General features: G+C 43.0%; 1 protein-coding gene across 1 annotated transcript in view; it reads right to left on the bottom strand.

Annotated features, from left to right (window-relative positions):
- Nucleotides 1–14,588, bottom strand: part of LOC119168700 (DNA polymerase theta-like) — a 323,110-nt gene that overhangs the window by 212,124 nt on the left and 96,398 nt on the right. Inside the window, exons 12-13 of the mRNA XM_075867640.1 lie at nucleotides 11,542–11,695; nucleotides 5,478–5,659 (exon numbers count right to left, since the gene is read on the bottom strand). Coding sequence (XP_075723755.1) covers nucleotides 5,478–5,659; nucleotides 11,542–11,695 — 336 coding nt within the window. The remainder of the gene's footprint in view (nucleotides 1–5,477; nucleotides 5,660–11,541; nucleotides 11,696–14,588) is intronic.

The following is a 14,588-nucleotide window of genomic DNA, read 5'->3' as shown; positions in this document are numbered from 1 at the left end:
AGTGCGGAAGCGCCTTGCCTTAATACGATGGCTTCGATGAAGAATCGCGCCACTTCAGCAGCCGTAGCCCGTTGCAGAGCTCCTGTCTCAGCGTGTCGGGTGCGGTAATCAGTAGCGATGATTATCCACCTCTTTCCAGTGGTAGACCTTGGAAAGGGACCTAGAAAATTCATACCAATTTGTGCCGATTGGGTTTCTCACACTCGAACAGGCTGCAACAGGCCGGCTGGCTTAACGGGTGGTCATTTGTGGCGCTGACAGTCCAAACACGTCCGCACAAAAGTTTTCATGACCGTGGCAAGTTTCGGCGAGTAGTAAATCTACCTAATCTTTGCCAATGTCCTGATGTAGCCCAAGTGACCGGCGGTCGGCTCGTTGTGGCAGGTTTAGAAGATTTCATGTCGAAGCGGTGACGTAACGATGAGCAAGTAGCTGCTGCCCTAGGTGAGAAGTTTCTTTTGTAAAGTACGTCATTGCGCAAACAGTATGACGCTAGCCCTCTCGAAAATAATTTCGGCATGCAATTGATTTGTCTTTCGACATAACGAATCAGTCGCAGCAGTTCAACATTGTCCCGCTGCTGGCGTGAAAAGGCGGCAGTGTCGACAACGTCCAAAAAGACCGTGTTGTCGTCGCGCTCCGCTGATTCAACGGGAAACCGAGAAAGACAGTCGGCATCAGCGTGTCGTCTACCCCTCTTGAAGGCAACGGTGAAGTCAAACTCTTAGAGCTAAAAACTCCAGCGTGCGAGACGGCCGGATGCATCTTTCAAATTCATTAACCAGCAGAGTGAATGGTGATCGCTGATAACTGTGAATGAGTTATCGTACAAACACGGACAAAATTTGATGACTGCCCATACCATTGCGGGACATTCTTTCACAGCTGTCGTGTAGTTGGCTTCTGTTTGGGACAGCATCCTGTTGGCATAAGCGATCACCTTTTCGCTGTTATCCTGCCACTGTACGAGTACTTCTCCGAGACCGACATTACTGGCGTGTGTGTGCAATATGGTCGGCACGTCTTTATCGAAGTGGGCAAGGACAGCAGGCATTTGCATGTGCTGGCGAAGCTCGTGAAATGCCCCGTTGTTGGTCTTCGTCCCGTGAGAAGGGGATATCTTCTCTAGTGAGCTGGGTAAATGCCATGCGATTCGTGAAAAATTGGCAATAAATCGCCGGTAATAGACACATACAGTGGAACCCCGATTATATGACTTTCAGGGGACCACGTGAAACAGTCGTGTGATCCGGGCATCGTATAATCGAGAAACTAAGAATATAGCAACGACACTCAGCCTTGCCCCAAAAAATGGGTATAGACCGCCTGAATAAGCCCACGGCACCACCTTGTGCCTCTGCTAGAAAGGTAGATTAAATTATTTCTGCCAGTGACAGCTAATGACAGCGTAACTTGGTTGAAAGACATGCGAGTTAATCTCTATTCTCAAGTTTAAAAAGAATTGAGTCCAATGCACATCTTTCTACCGATAAATAGAGTTCGAAAATTGCCTGCGCATGAAAACGAAACCGAAACCGCATTGCCAATAGCCTCCCATCAGAAGAGTCAGGCACAGTGTCACTGCTATCACGTAATGGCGACCAACCATGAGTGTGCGTAGAATGCCTTTGTGTGCTACTGAGCTATGCACATTGTAACTTGTGGCCTTGTGAAGTGCAACTAGTGACGTCCTGCTGTTAGTATGAATGTCGGCGTCAAGTGAAAGTAATCTTGTACAGTGAAAACAACTGCGTCGCCCCCTTATGCGTCCGCAAGCCTGTGACTTCGAGTGCGACAAGGCAAGACAAGGGAAGGTGTATGTTGACCAGAATATGTTTCCATGGACGAAAAAGATGAAAATATCAGCTTTTCAGTTGGCTGGAGCTATAGCATGAGGATAGAGCTTGTCTAGGTAACAACCCCAGATACGTACACGTGCGATTGCGGCATGCGTAGAAGCGCATAAACTTCCAGGAGAATAAATTTTCCATTCTAAGAAGACATCTGTCTCGCTCTCTACATTTCTAATCGTCAATGAACGCAATTTGATATTTTGCACCCGTGAATATTTGATCCACGTTTGATTCGAGTGAAGGCGTTCTTTTTTCTTTTGGACAAAATCTGACTGCCGTCGTAAGATGCGGGGTCGGCGTAAAACTGCGCCGTATAACCAAGTTTTTTGATACATTATTCCTATGGGGATTTTGCCGGGACCTAACCGATTTGTCGTAAAATGCTGGTCGTCGCGAAACTGGGGGACGTATAATCGAAGGTTCCTTCTAGTCCCAAAACAAACCGAACTGATTGTTTATCTGGCAGGGTTGGAAAATTCCCCACGGCAGTAAGTTTATCTGGGTCAGGTCAGATACCATGACTGCTGACGACATGACCTAAGAATTGAAGTTCATGGAAGCCAAAGTGACATTTTTAGGGCTACAGTGTAAGGCCGGCCAAATGTATTGCATGAAAAACTGCTTCTAGCTTTTTAGGTGCTCCTCGAACATCACAAAAAAGACAATCACGTCATCAAGGTACACCAAGCAGGTCTGCCACTTAAGTCCCGGTAGCACTGTGTCCATTAGACGCTCAAATGTGGCTGGCGCCGAACACAAACCGTAGGGAAGCACCTGAAATTCGTAAAGTCCGTCTGGCGTGACAAAGGCGACCTTTTTACAGTCTCTCTCATCCACTTCAATTTGCCAGTAGCCACTTTTCGGACCCATTGATGAAAAGTAGCGTGCGTTTCGCAGCCGATCCAGGGAATCATCAAAACGTGGCAGCGGATAAACGTCCTTCTTTGTGATCTGATTGAGCTTCCGATAGTCGACATAAAAGCGCAAGCTGCCATCCTTTTTTCTAACGAGCACTACGGGTGATGCCCATGGGCTGTTGGATGGCTTAATAACGCTGTCTTCAAGCATCGTTTTCACTTGTTTTTGAATTGCCATGCGCCCCTTTGGAGCAACACGATAAAGACTTTGCTGGATGGGTCTGTCGTCAGAATCTGTGATGATGCAGTTTTTCGTGAGAAATGTCTGACCAACTCTGGAAGTGAAAGAGAAGCAGCCGCAAAACTTCCTGATCAGCTCAATAAGGCAGTCTCACTCGGCGGTCGGACTAACTTCCACAGGTATAATTGTTGGGAAAGCAGGTGGTGCCACCTCCTCCACGAGATGGCAATCTTCTATTTGTGCAAGTTCTTCAAAATAGGCAATGGCAGTGCCCCCAACAATGTATCGGCGTTCTTTGCTTAAATTGGTCAACAATACTTCAGCACATCCATCGACGACATTGACCGCACCCCTGGCGATGAAAATGCTACAAGTGAATGCTAGCTGTAAAAAATAAAAAGGCAGTCACATCATCTTCGTCCTTGTTCTGGCCAAATGTTCTGACACTGCTTCTTTGTCCTCGCCACTGCCACATACACAGGTCAATATGTTAATGACTATGTTATTCTAAGTACATACATTTTTACTGTTAAAAATGTTAGAAATCTTTGTTTTCTTGATTTCCTCAATATGTAAATTTCGTACACCTTGCATGACTATTCCTACAATATATCAGAAACTATTACAGATAGCAGCATGAAGCTATATGTTTGGAGCAACATAGCAAGCATATTTTAATTTCTCCTGATGCAAGTTTTTAAAATTAGTCTTGTGTGACCATACCATGGCCACATTTAGAGCTACGAAGTTTAGTGTACATTAAAGTAAAAAATAAGGACACAATCAAAAAAAGCTTCCTATGTTGTGTGACTTGTGCTTTCTACTGTTGATCCCTATGCCATTTGTAAATTTTTGACTGGTGGTTATTTTTGTATTGCAGTAGGAACATTAGATATTGTTATCCTAATTATGTAATAAAATACTGAAGCTACAGAAAAAATAACATCTTTGGAATCCGGAGAACCAGCTGAGTAAGCATGCCAACTTTTGTGACATTTGGTTCAAAAATAGATTAGATAAGACAGCCTACAGAACCCCCCCCGCCATGTCCATGCTTCAGAATATCACACTTGACATCAAGAAGAAGAAGAAATGGACATGGGCTGGGCACGTAGGATAACCACTTGTCATTGAAGGTAACTGACTGCATTTCCTGAGAAGGCAAACGTGCGAGGGGGAGACAGAAAGTTAAGTGGGCCGATGAGATTAAAAAGCTTGCAGGTATAAAGTGGAAGCAGAAAGCACAAGACCAGGTTGATTAGTATATCATGGGAGGGGCCTTTTTTGCACTGCAGTGGGCACAGGCCATTTGAGAGTTATTAAGAATGGTATTGCTTTTCATGTTTGCGTTCTGCACCGTTTAGGTCTTGCTCCCATCAGATGGGCACTAGTTTCTCGAAACAAGTGATGAGTCTAATAGTTTTCCGGACACTAGCATCCAGCAAACTGTTCGCTAGCTGACCAAGCGACTTAAAAAAAATGCTGACAGTAGCACTACTTATCCAGATCCAGAGCAAAGGGAATCTTCAGCAGTATTTCCGTACATACACAGACTATCCCACAATTTAAAGGATGTTGCCAGCCGGTTTGGGATAAATGTAGTTTTTTCGTCGCCTAATAAGTTGAATAAGGTTTGTGGGATGATTGAACGGAAGCTTAAGAAGCGCGTGTCAGAAATAACCAAAGAAGGCTGCGGAGTCAAACATGCAACTCCTTTTGTACAGTGCAGGAAGGGTATCGTGTATTCTTTGCCGTTTTCCGGTGGTTATGTATACATAGGCCAAACAAGTAGATGCATTAACATTAGGTTGTTGGAACACAGGCGTTATTTGCAACGGAATGTTCACTCACATGTGTCCCAACATGCTGCGCAGTGCCCTTGCGCACCTATGTTCTATGAAGTAGAAGTTTTAGTGACACACAGAGATCAAATCACGCGAGTAATAATTGAAGCATATAATATCAAAAAAGGGGCTAACAATGCATTAGCATACCTTTTATAGCCATACATGATAGCGAGGTTAGGTTCTTAGATATCACGATATTTTAACTTTTATGCTGTTGGAGAGTACTGGTGGGATATATCAAGGTTTTTTCATAGTTCAAAATGTCAGCTGATCTGTTTTTCTGCCTTAGTGTGGTCACATGGGTGTGAAAGTTGAAGTGTTCCTTTTCCATTTATTTTTTCTAATTAAGACTCAAATGTGAGACAGCACTGTGCTTTGTGCCCTCTTCTCTTGTGTCTGTGTAGTCGTGCGCTGTGTTAAAATATGTTCAGATACTGTCACCAACTGGCTCAGCTTTCAGTCATTCTGTAGTCCTTCTATGGCACAGTCAGGCTGATGATGATGATGACAACTCCTACAATCGAAAGGCCACAGACCTCACTTCATGTAGTACTCAACCACATTGGTACTGGCATAAGTTCATTGTGCTTGGAGTATAACTTCCTCCTCCACCCCTGCAAAAAGTAGACGGGTCAACTGAAATTGATTAGTGTGTGTGCTGTCCCTGCCCACCACTCACCTGTGCACCAAGGTGTCCAGGTGTGACCAGATAAACAAGGTGCAAGTCACTGTCAAGAGCCAGGCAGCGCCGAGCCCGCTCCAATTCAGCCACCATGCCGAGTGCATCATCAGGTGAAAGGCCCGAGGCGAGAGCGGCCCGACCCAGCTGGCTGGGGCAGTAACGTAGGTCCCCATCTTTCCCTGTCAAATTTTAGAGAGCACATGCTGACTGATTAAGGGGTCCATGACACGGTTTTCTCACACTCCGTTTTTCATTAGACCGCTAGTGTAACAATCATTGGCACCATAATTCCATTGAAACACCCCTTAATAACGGAGCTACAAGCAATAAACAAACGCCTTCTTCCTCCGCTTCTGCCTTTCCTCCTCAACTACCTCATTTCATCCTTCGAGCGCTCGGGGGCTACAGTGGCTAGGATAGAGAAGTGTGATGAACGCGCCGGCTAGCGCGTAACACATTGGGAGGAAACCGCCAGATGGCACTGGCACACGTTTGCACGTCACCCAAGGCGGCCATGCGCTGTGCAGAGACGGCAGTAAACCACGCGCGCGGGCAATGTGAAACATTTAAAATTTGTTTATTGCTCGTGGATGGCCTCAAATGGCGACAGAGAAAATATGTTAATTAGCTTCTGAAAAACAGGATGCCTACGTGGGTGCACGACTGATCTGAAATATCGTCAGGGCGACAGGATGCCGAAAGTGAGCGCGTGACGGCACTGAAACATTTTATCGGTGTGAAGTGGTAAAAGAGTCGAACAATGAACTCAGTTGTGAGCCGTTGCTTGCAACACTTTTCACGGCGAATCATCATTTTCTCAAGCACTAATCTGTAAATAAAGCCCCATCAATCAAAACGTCATACTCAGAGGCGAGAACGACGAGCGGTATTTGGATAAAATCCTTTAATTTTCTGCACAGGTGATACAGCACATTTCCGAGAAGTGACTAACTATCTGTTTACAACAATGCATTCTTAATAATTTGTTGCACGTCCTTTTTTATCCCCAAGAAAAAAAGTTTTATATTTCACAAGCGCCCCACAGAACATAGGGCTGCAAGAGCTTCAGGTACTTCCTCTTTTCACGGGAAGATGCTCGCTTTTTCTGGAGTACCTTTGTGTAAAAACGCAAAGGGGTGAGCAGAAAAAGACTTTACTTGATTGGTGAGGCTCAAACCATGTTGTGCGCAGCCCAGTGTAACATCTTTTTTTTTTTTTTCAAGCAGAAAACAAGCTCTTCCAAGCTGTCACTGTGAAGCTCGTTGCAGGTAAAATACTTTGAAAAAGTGATTTCAATGGCGTCTACAAATTCGAAGAGCTTCTCGAAAGTCCTACCCATAGGCGTCCGCACGAGGGCGGCAAAGGTGTCTGACCACCCGGGAGGGGCCGCTAAATCTGTTCTATACATTGACTAGGCAGCGAGGCACTCTTAGTCATCTAGAAGTGGAGGGGGCGTAAAATCTGCCTCATACACTGATTTAATAGAAATGAGGCACCTTGTAATGAACCTTCACCCCCCCCCCCCCTGAACAGCAAGTACGCCCATGGGTGTACGCCTTTCAATGTGGACAGTTTCGCCCATTCACAGTGTGCTCGAAGTGCCGGGAGATGTACCTCTCGCCGAAGTGCAGCTCGCACACAGCCGAGTTTTCTTGAAGCAGCTTGTCAGCGCACGGGATCGCTCTCCATTACTGCACTAACAGAGTTTCGTCCTTTGGAACGCCGAACAACGCATGCTTCTTTTTAGCTGACTTGTAGCCTGTAGTGAACTTCGAGACGAAGCAATGACTTTGTTTTCGTGCCATGAGAGTGCATACAGAAAAATTGGTGTCATAGTGCCAGCACAATTTTAAAAAATGAGGACAAACGCATCCGACGAAACTGTCGGAAACGTGCAAACAACATATAAACGATTGCGCGCACCCCCCCCCCCTACGGCTCCTCCTCGGAGGCTTCAGTGCGCTCCGTAGGCGCCACTTGCCGCTCATGACACTTTCCTATTCTAGCCACTGTAGCTCCACCTTCACGGGGCCTGTGCCCCGTGTTCCATAGCGAATCAAGTCAGCAGCCACGATGACATTGATGACGATGACAGTGGGCAGAGCATATTGCTCTGTGAATGGACAGTTGAAAATGTGCTTGCCCGAGTCACAACGATCTGCAGTGATGAAAAAAATTACACTGCTTATGCAAAGAGCTCAAATTGGTTTGTAAATTACCCTTGGTACTTGGTCTACCAGCCCAAAGTGTTTTTACAAAATCATCAAAACCGTTTCAGAGACCCTTTAAGAGCAATTCCACAGCTGTCCTCACCCGCACATCTTGTGTGTTTCTTGTTGCCAGTTGGCGACATCCATATTCATATTCGTCCTAGGCATTACATAGGTCATGATGCTGGCATGTAGATTTTAAAATTGTAACATTATCATGTAAAAAATGAAACTTTCAAGCAAAGTATACTTTAGCCTGCTAAAAGCAAAAGTGCAATTGATTTTTTTCACAACTGAAATAGTATTCATAATTATAAATGTAGTACGAAAAATTGGTTTGCCTAACTTGCCTGCAGTCTTATGATTGAATGGCCTTGAAAAATTTATATATGCATATTTGGGAAGAATACGAAAATCGCAACTTTATAATCCCTATAATTTTAGCTCTTAATTGTATAAAAGTCATTGCCCTCTGAAATGCGGCACTTGGGAACCTCAGAATTTCTGTCAAATATATTGCCAAATGAAAAACTGTTTCATAAAAGTATCGTAACTTATCAGCTTTGTTGTGTGTAGGTACTACTCATAAGCTTTAGACTGCAACAGTAATGATTTAAATCTGACAATTTGTAAGAAGAAAACTGACAGCTTCACCAGAGGAACCTGAACAAAATCTGGAAACAATGGACAACAATATCAAAATTAGACTGAGGACGCAACATCTCTGGTAAAAATATTTTATTTCACATACTTTTTAACACTTGGTGGTATTGACAGTGCACGTTGCCTGCGTGCGAGTAGTAACGCCACATTCACCACAGCGCACGAGGGTGTATAGGCCCTCCTCTTTCGTTTCTCCTTTACGTCTCACTCTCCTCTTTCCACAAAGGCATGCCGCACCACTTGGGGGCTTTACTCCAGCAAGGATCATTGTTCGCTGCCGGTGCCGTTCGTAGTGGTTCTAGAAATCGCAGTGAGAGCTGAGCCGTTTGAGAGGCACGGGACCAAATGTCACCTTCTCTACAGTACACTCCCTTTAAGACGAACTCGAAGGGACCACAATCGTTTGATCGTCTTATCAGGAGTTCGTGTTTTCAGAAGTGCCCCAGAAACCAAATGCTAACATGCCAAGTACAGTGAAGTATGTTGCTTGAAAACACTGAATGAAGTATACTTAAAATGGTGAGAAAAGGAACAATAAAAAAGCATTTATTTAGCTCAGCTTGATAAAAACTATGCTTTAAATTAAAGTGTTTAGACTAACCTAATTATAACTCGATTTCACGAGTTGATAATAAATATGCTCATGTTACAACATATGCTCTGCTACCACATTTTAACCATAAAACTGCAGCACGACCCAATGCTGATGATTAAAAAAAATTTAAAAGGGAGAAACAAGCACAATTTTCCTTCAAAGAATGAAAAATTTATTCTTCTGGCTATTCACCTTCTGAGACGCTGTTTTACTGGCTTTGGCTATTACTTTTGGATACACCTCCATAACATACCGCTACCTTGAGAAAACCAATATACGCCAAGCAGCTTATGAAAGTCTGAAGCTTTTTTCTTTTTTTGTGGTTCGGACATTTTTTTACTTTCAGGCCGCAGTAACTTTTCCTGAACAACATGCAGCTGAAGGTCTCTGTTTATGCTTCTCACGATCACATCTCTCGGGCACACAAATGACACGAAGCGTTTATATTTAGTGTATAAAATGACCTTCCTTTGTCGCGCACTTTCATAATGAAAACGGTGCATTTGCATCACAATTTGCTGCATTTCACTGGGATCAGATATGACATGCACAGGCCCTATGCCAAACAATGCAAACTGACCACAAGAGCTTAGGTGCCATTGTGTGGCGGCAATGACAATGCATCTGACTCCTATGATGTGATATGATAGCTCCTCTGATAGCTACATATGTGGTTTCGGTTTCATGTGATTATAATGCACAGACAAAGTTCGTTCGCATTTTCACTTTCATTCGATTTTTTTTTTCGTCCCCCCTTCCATTGCATCTTCCCCTCTAGCCAAGCTCTTGCGCTGTTCTGTTCTCTACTGTTCTCTTGTCGAAGAACTTAAGAATGCGAGTAGAATACGAAAGGACGAACATATTTTGCTGCTTTTTTTGCTGATTAAGCCGGCCTTTGCTTTATTTAGAAGCTGACCTTTCTTTTCAGCTTATCTCGCTTTCTCCCTCCACGCCACAATTTGCTTTAGATTTAGGAAGTTTCATTTTTATTTGCTTTCTCTTGTTTGTTTGAATGCCCCCATCAGGACAATAATGTTCGTTGTGCAGAATCCCCTTCGTTGTCAGTCACTGCAAGAGTTCATCTTAATAGAAGAAGCCTGTTATGCAATTCATCTTAAGCAGATTTTTTTTTTGTGCTGAGTCTATGGGAAACCAAACAAACACTTCCATGTTCTTCGTCTTAAGCAAGAATTCGTCTTAAAGAGAGTTCACTGTAGTTCTCAATACAGTAGATTATGAAAAAACACATTAGGTTTACTGTTTTCCTCTAGTTTCTGTCTGAAGTAAACGTTGAGTCCATCTATCTCAGATCTAATCGTTCGATCTGGCTGATAACATTGGCGACAAATTTTCGTACATTATCCCTTTGATATGTGCCTGATAGAAACACAACATCACTACGTGCTAAGAGGTAATATATTCTATGTATTACCACTTAACACAGACGACAAGCAGGCAAGAACAAGTGCAGTACATCGAGTATCCACTGTTGTATGCCACTGCTATCCACAGAAAAATTTCTTAAATACAACAGTAAATTCTGCATAAGGTACTCTGTGGGGCCTTTCATTTCTTTTCTCCAAAACACTGACATAATCCTGCTCTCTCGCACAAATGCATACGGAGGCAATGTGCGTTTATTATTAGTTACAGGGCCCCAAACCCACAACAGGTGACAGAGTGGACAGACGTGGAATACATGTGAATACATGAGTGAGAAATGAATGGTACTGTTTCGTTGGAAAACGGTACTTGATACTGCATGAATCCCAGGCAAATGCTGTGCAGTGCATTGCTAACTCAAGTTAGGTGCTTGCTGTACCCGCCACAAGAGCACATTTGCCTCCCATGGGTGTTCACTGTACCTGCATTGTTCCTGACTGTGCCTGGGGGTGCAGTGAGTAGCTCACTACTGCAGTGATAATGAACGGCGATAATGAGCTTCTTGCAAGTGGCATGCATTGCACATTTGTGAAGCACCAGTAATGTGTTGCACAAAGAAACATCAATAAATGGCACAGCACATTTGGGCTGTCTCCTATTACAAGCAAGAAGTATGTTTATAACCCTGCTATGGGCATTTGCCATGGTTGTGTCAGTGCAGTAAGGTTTCTCAGCACATGCATTTCACTCAATTATGCATGAATGCACAAAGTACTTTGTTGAGTGCGCTACGCCACTTTCGTGGGCGACGCTAACAGCAAGCTACTTTAGTTTCTTCAAAGTGACCGACACTTCAAAGCCATCTTGTGCGGGTGTGCATGTAGCGTACTGCAGCAGTGTCAGCAAAGCACTTCGGCTGTCACCTACCAGAAGCATGCAGTACACATAAAGCACACAGGTTATTACCCAAGTTCAGTGGTTACAAAGGTAAAATAATACCCTTATGAAATTGCAACAATGTAATAAATCACTAAATATTTGTTAACTCCGCACAAACTGACATCCATGTGATAAAATTTAAAAGAAAGAACGCACTGCGCTTTGGGTACATACTAAACAATCTCGGGTAGTCAATGCTAATCACAAGCTCTCTGCTACACTGTCTATAAATTGACTACACAATCGTCTAAGTCGCAACGAAATTACTCACCCTGAAGGTGAACGAGCTGGTGATCAACCAGAAATTGAAGCGCCCGATCGAGGTCTTCTTTGGCTTCTCCACCAGCGCTGAGCTGGTGGCGTAGAGTGCATTGCGTGTAGAGGCAAAGTTCCTCTGGCTTGCTTGCCACACCACTGGCCACCACCTGATCAGCGTGCAGAAAAAGAAAGAGTGCTGATGGCCCAAAAGACATTAAAAAGTACCAGAGGAGGACCTCTGACCATAGAGCATGGAAAGCATTTCTTTTGCCTAGATTTTTAATAGAGGCGTGCTACAAGGTCTGCTGTGAGGATTCCCTTCTCCTACACCATGGCTGGATGTGGTTGCTATGGCATTGTGAAGCATGCCAAGTGTCTGCACAGTGATGCCATCTATATGCACGCATTTGCCAAGCTAACCAAGACATCATTTCACAATAAAAACATGCGCCCATGGTTACTTGAAGGGTCTATGTATTCGAGTATGGGCAAAAAAAAAAGATAGGCACTTTGTGACTGCACATAAACAGTTTAAAATCGTTCCAAACTAAAAATGAGCTCCTAAGCATGCAAAACCTCGTTCAACATGTTTTAGGTAGCTTCCCATAATTCAGTGGATATGCCATGTTGACACTTTTGTGTCAACATGAAATATGCCTTGAATTAGAGAGAATGTAAACAACATTTACTTTTAAAGACGGTAGGCTTTCTTGGTATACTGCGACACAAAAATTTTGGTCTGTCAGTCTGTCGACTTGTCTGTTTGTCAACCAAAACGGCTTGTCTCTTTGCTTTTTATTAAGTTTGCCTTTAATTCCTGAATTCAGCCACACCTGCAGCGCCCACTAATATTTCTCTGGTTTCTGCATTCATACTTGTGCGTAACATCGATTAAAAAGCAAATGTTGCGCATATCTGAAACAGAACATCAACACGTCAATATACTGTGGCGTGTTTCTTTACACTAAAAAAAGTCATACATAGATAATTATAAGAAACGTAGCGTTTAATATGCTAAGCAGACAATGAAACGCTATGCACGATCAGGAGGGTGTTTCCAGCGCTTTGCTAAGATGATACAGAGGTGGCACCTCTGTATCATCTCGACAATCTGTCTTACATGATGATCGCGTGGACAAAATGTGTCGAGAATTCGCGGTTCACTACATTACCTCCAGAGCTTCGCCCACTCACTATTCACCTCGTGGACATGCAGGGATTTTTACAGCAAAAGCTGTTATGAGATCACAACATAATTTACAAGGCACAGTAATTGCCTGCCGCCGCCGGTGTGGATAACCACTATCGCACAAAATAAGAAAAAAAAACTCGGTAAATAAAAAGACCAAGGACACAATGAGGTTCAAACCCGAGTTCCTTGTGTGCCAGCCCAGCATTCTACCAGTGAGCCACACTGGTGCTTGAAACCCTTTGCAAACTGGCCTTTGGCTTGCTTGATGTCCGTAAAAGAATCGCTTTATTTTGAGTAATAAAGTGTTTTAGAACAGCAAAGAAACAACCAAATGTAACATATTACAAATTGCGACATGAGTGCGTCGTTGAATGTTCCGACCCTTTACAAAATCTTGATCTTGTTCTTCTGTTAGCTGTGGCCCATACTCACTATAGAAGATTGTGGGAATCGCAAAATTTTCTGGCATAATTCTTCCTCGTAGTCAGTCACAACACAAAAAAATTGCACAAAGTTCCTTGTAAATGTGCAGCGGGTACAACGCTTCTCCGAAAAATTACAAAGAATGGAATAGTGACTGCCTGCCTACTACACAATCATTTATGGCACTGTGGGTAACCTGCAAGTGTGCTTGCAGCAGTTAGCCAAAGAATGTATAAAAAAGGCTCTGAAAGGTCACTCTTCCAGCTTTCGCTGTGACAGTGCAGCGTATTCAGCACAGGCCTGGTGTTTTCTTTTTTTTTTTAATGTGTGAACAGCTGACTACAACTTGATGATAAAATTTGCAGCTCTAGCAGCACCTCCTGGGGGCTATGCTTTCTATATATGATGTGGCACACAATGTCTAAGACTGTTGTTGCTGCATAGTCGGTGACGACATTACAAAGAAGAGAACACATAGTTTTTGCCTGGTTTTAGGTGAAAAGGTAAATACTTCGCTGCATGCAATGTAAAGTACTCACACGTGCACAGGAGTTGACAGTTCACGTTGACGCAGTTTTTCTAAAATGTCAGTGTTTTCGGGCCCCTTTTACAGTATTATCACCATAAACACCAAACTAACTTTCCAAGAGTTAAGATGAACGAATGAGCAAACCTAAAGATGGGCAAATATTCTCAATATTAAAGCATACTAATTGGCTTTGACACAAAATAAATTTCTAAGTATTCAAAATGAACTAATACATCTCTCATTGAGCGCACATAGCCCCCTATATTGGTGGTTTCACAGCAGTATGGAAATGCTATGCCATTAAGTCCACTGATCCAGAAGAAATTCACACTGCGTAAAACCACACTTCAAGGTTGGATACACAGTCACCTTAATGAATTATTTTTTAGGCTTAAAACCGTGTTATATGAGCTTACATGCACTAACTTAAGTAATCTTCAAAAAGTAACGTATTGCACCACTTATATCTCATACCCTGAAGCTATACAAGTTTGATAATATGTATATAAAGTTGCTTCTAGTTCACTTCAAATAAATTGAAGTAGCATTCACACACACATAGTTCGAATTCTCAAAGATTTTGTTTAAGTTAATTGGGTCATAACGAAAATTCTAACCTTTGTTGATAATGTGTGAGATATGCTATCTGAACAGTTTATTTTGAAGACTAAATCACTACTTGCTTCAAATTGGCTTTTACCCTGAAACTTACGACACACTGACCTGGATTTAATTAACATAGATATAACAAATTATTGGTTATAATGAAGTTAATGAAGAATAGTCTTGTAGTATATATATTGTTAGGAATATACATTAATAACGAATTTCTAGATATAACATTTTTTCGGTGCACATCTCACTGTTATAATGGGGTTTGAGTGTATTCACCCATCCCTAGGCGAACCCACTGAGC

The sequence above is a fragment of the Rhipicephalus microplus genome, chromosome 6 (genome assembly GCF_043290135.1).
Source record: "Rhipicephalus microplus isolate Deutch F79 chromosome 6, USDA_Rmic, whole genome shotgun sequence".
NCBI classification, from domain to species: Eukaryota; Metazoa; Arthropoda; class Arachnida; order Ixodida; family Ixodidae; genus Rhipicephalus; species Rhipicephalus microplus.
This window is presented reverse-complemented; position numbering and strand designations above follow the sequence as displayed.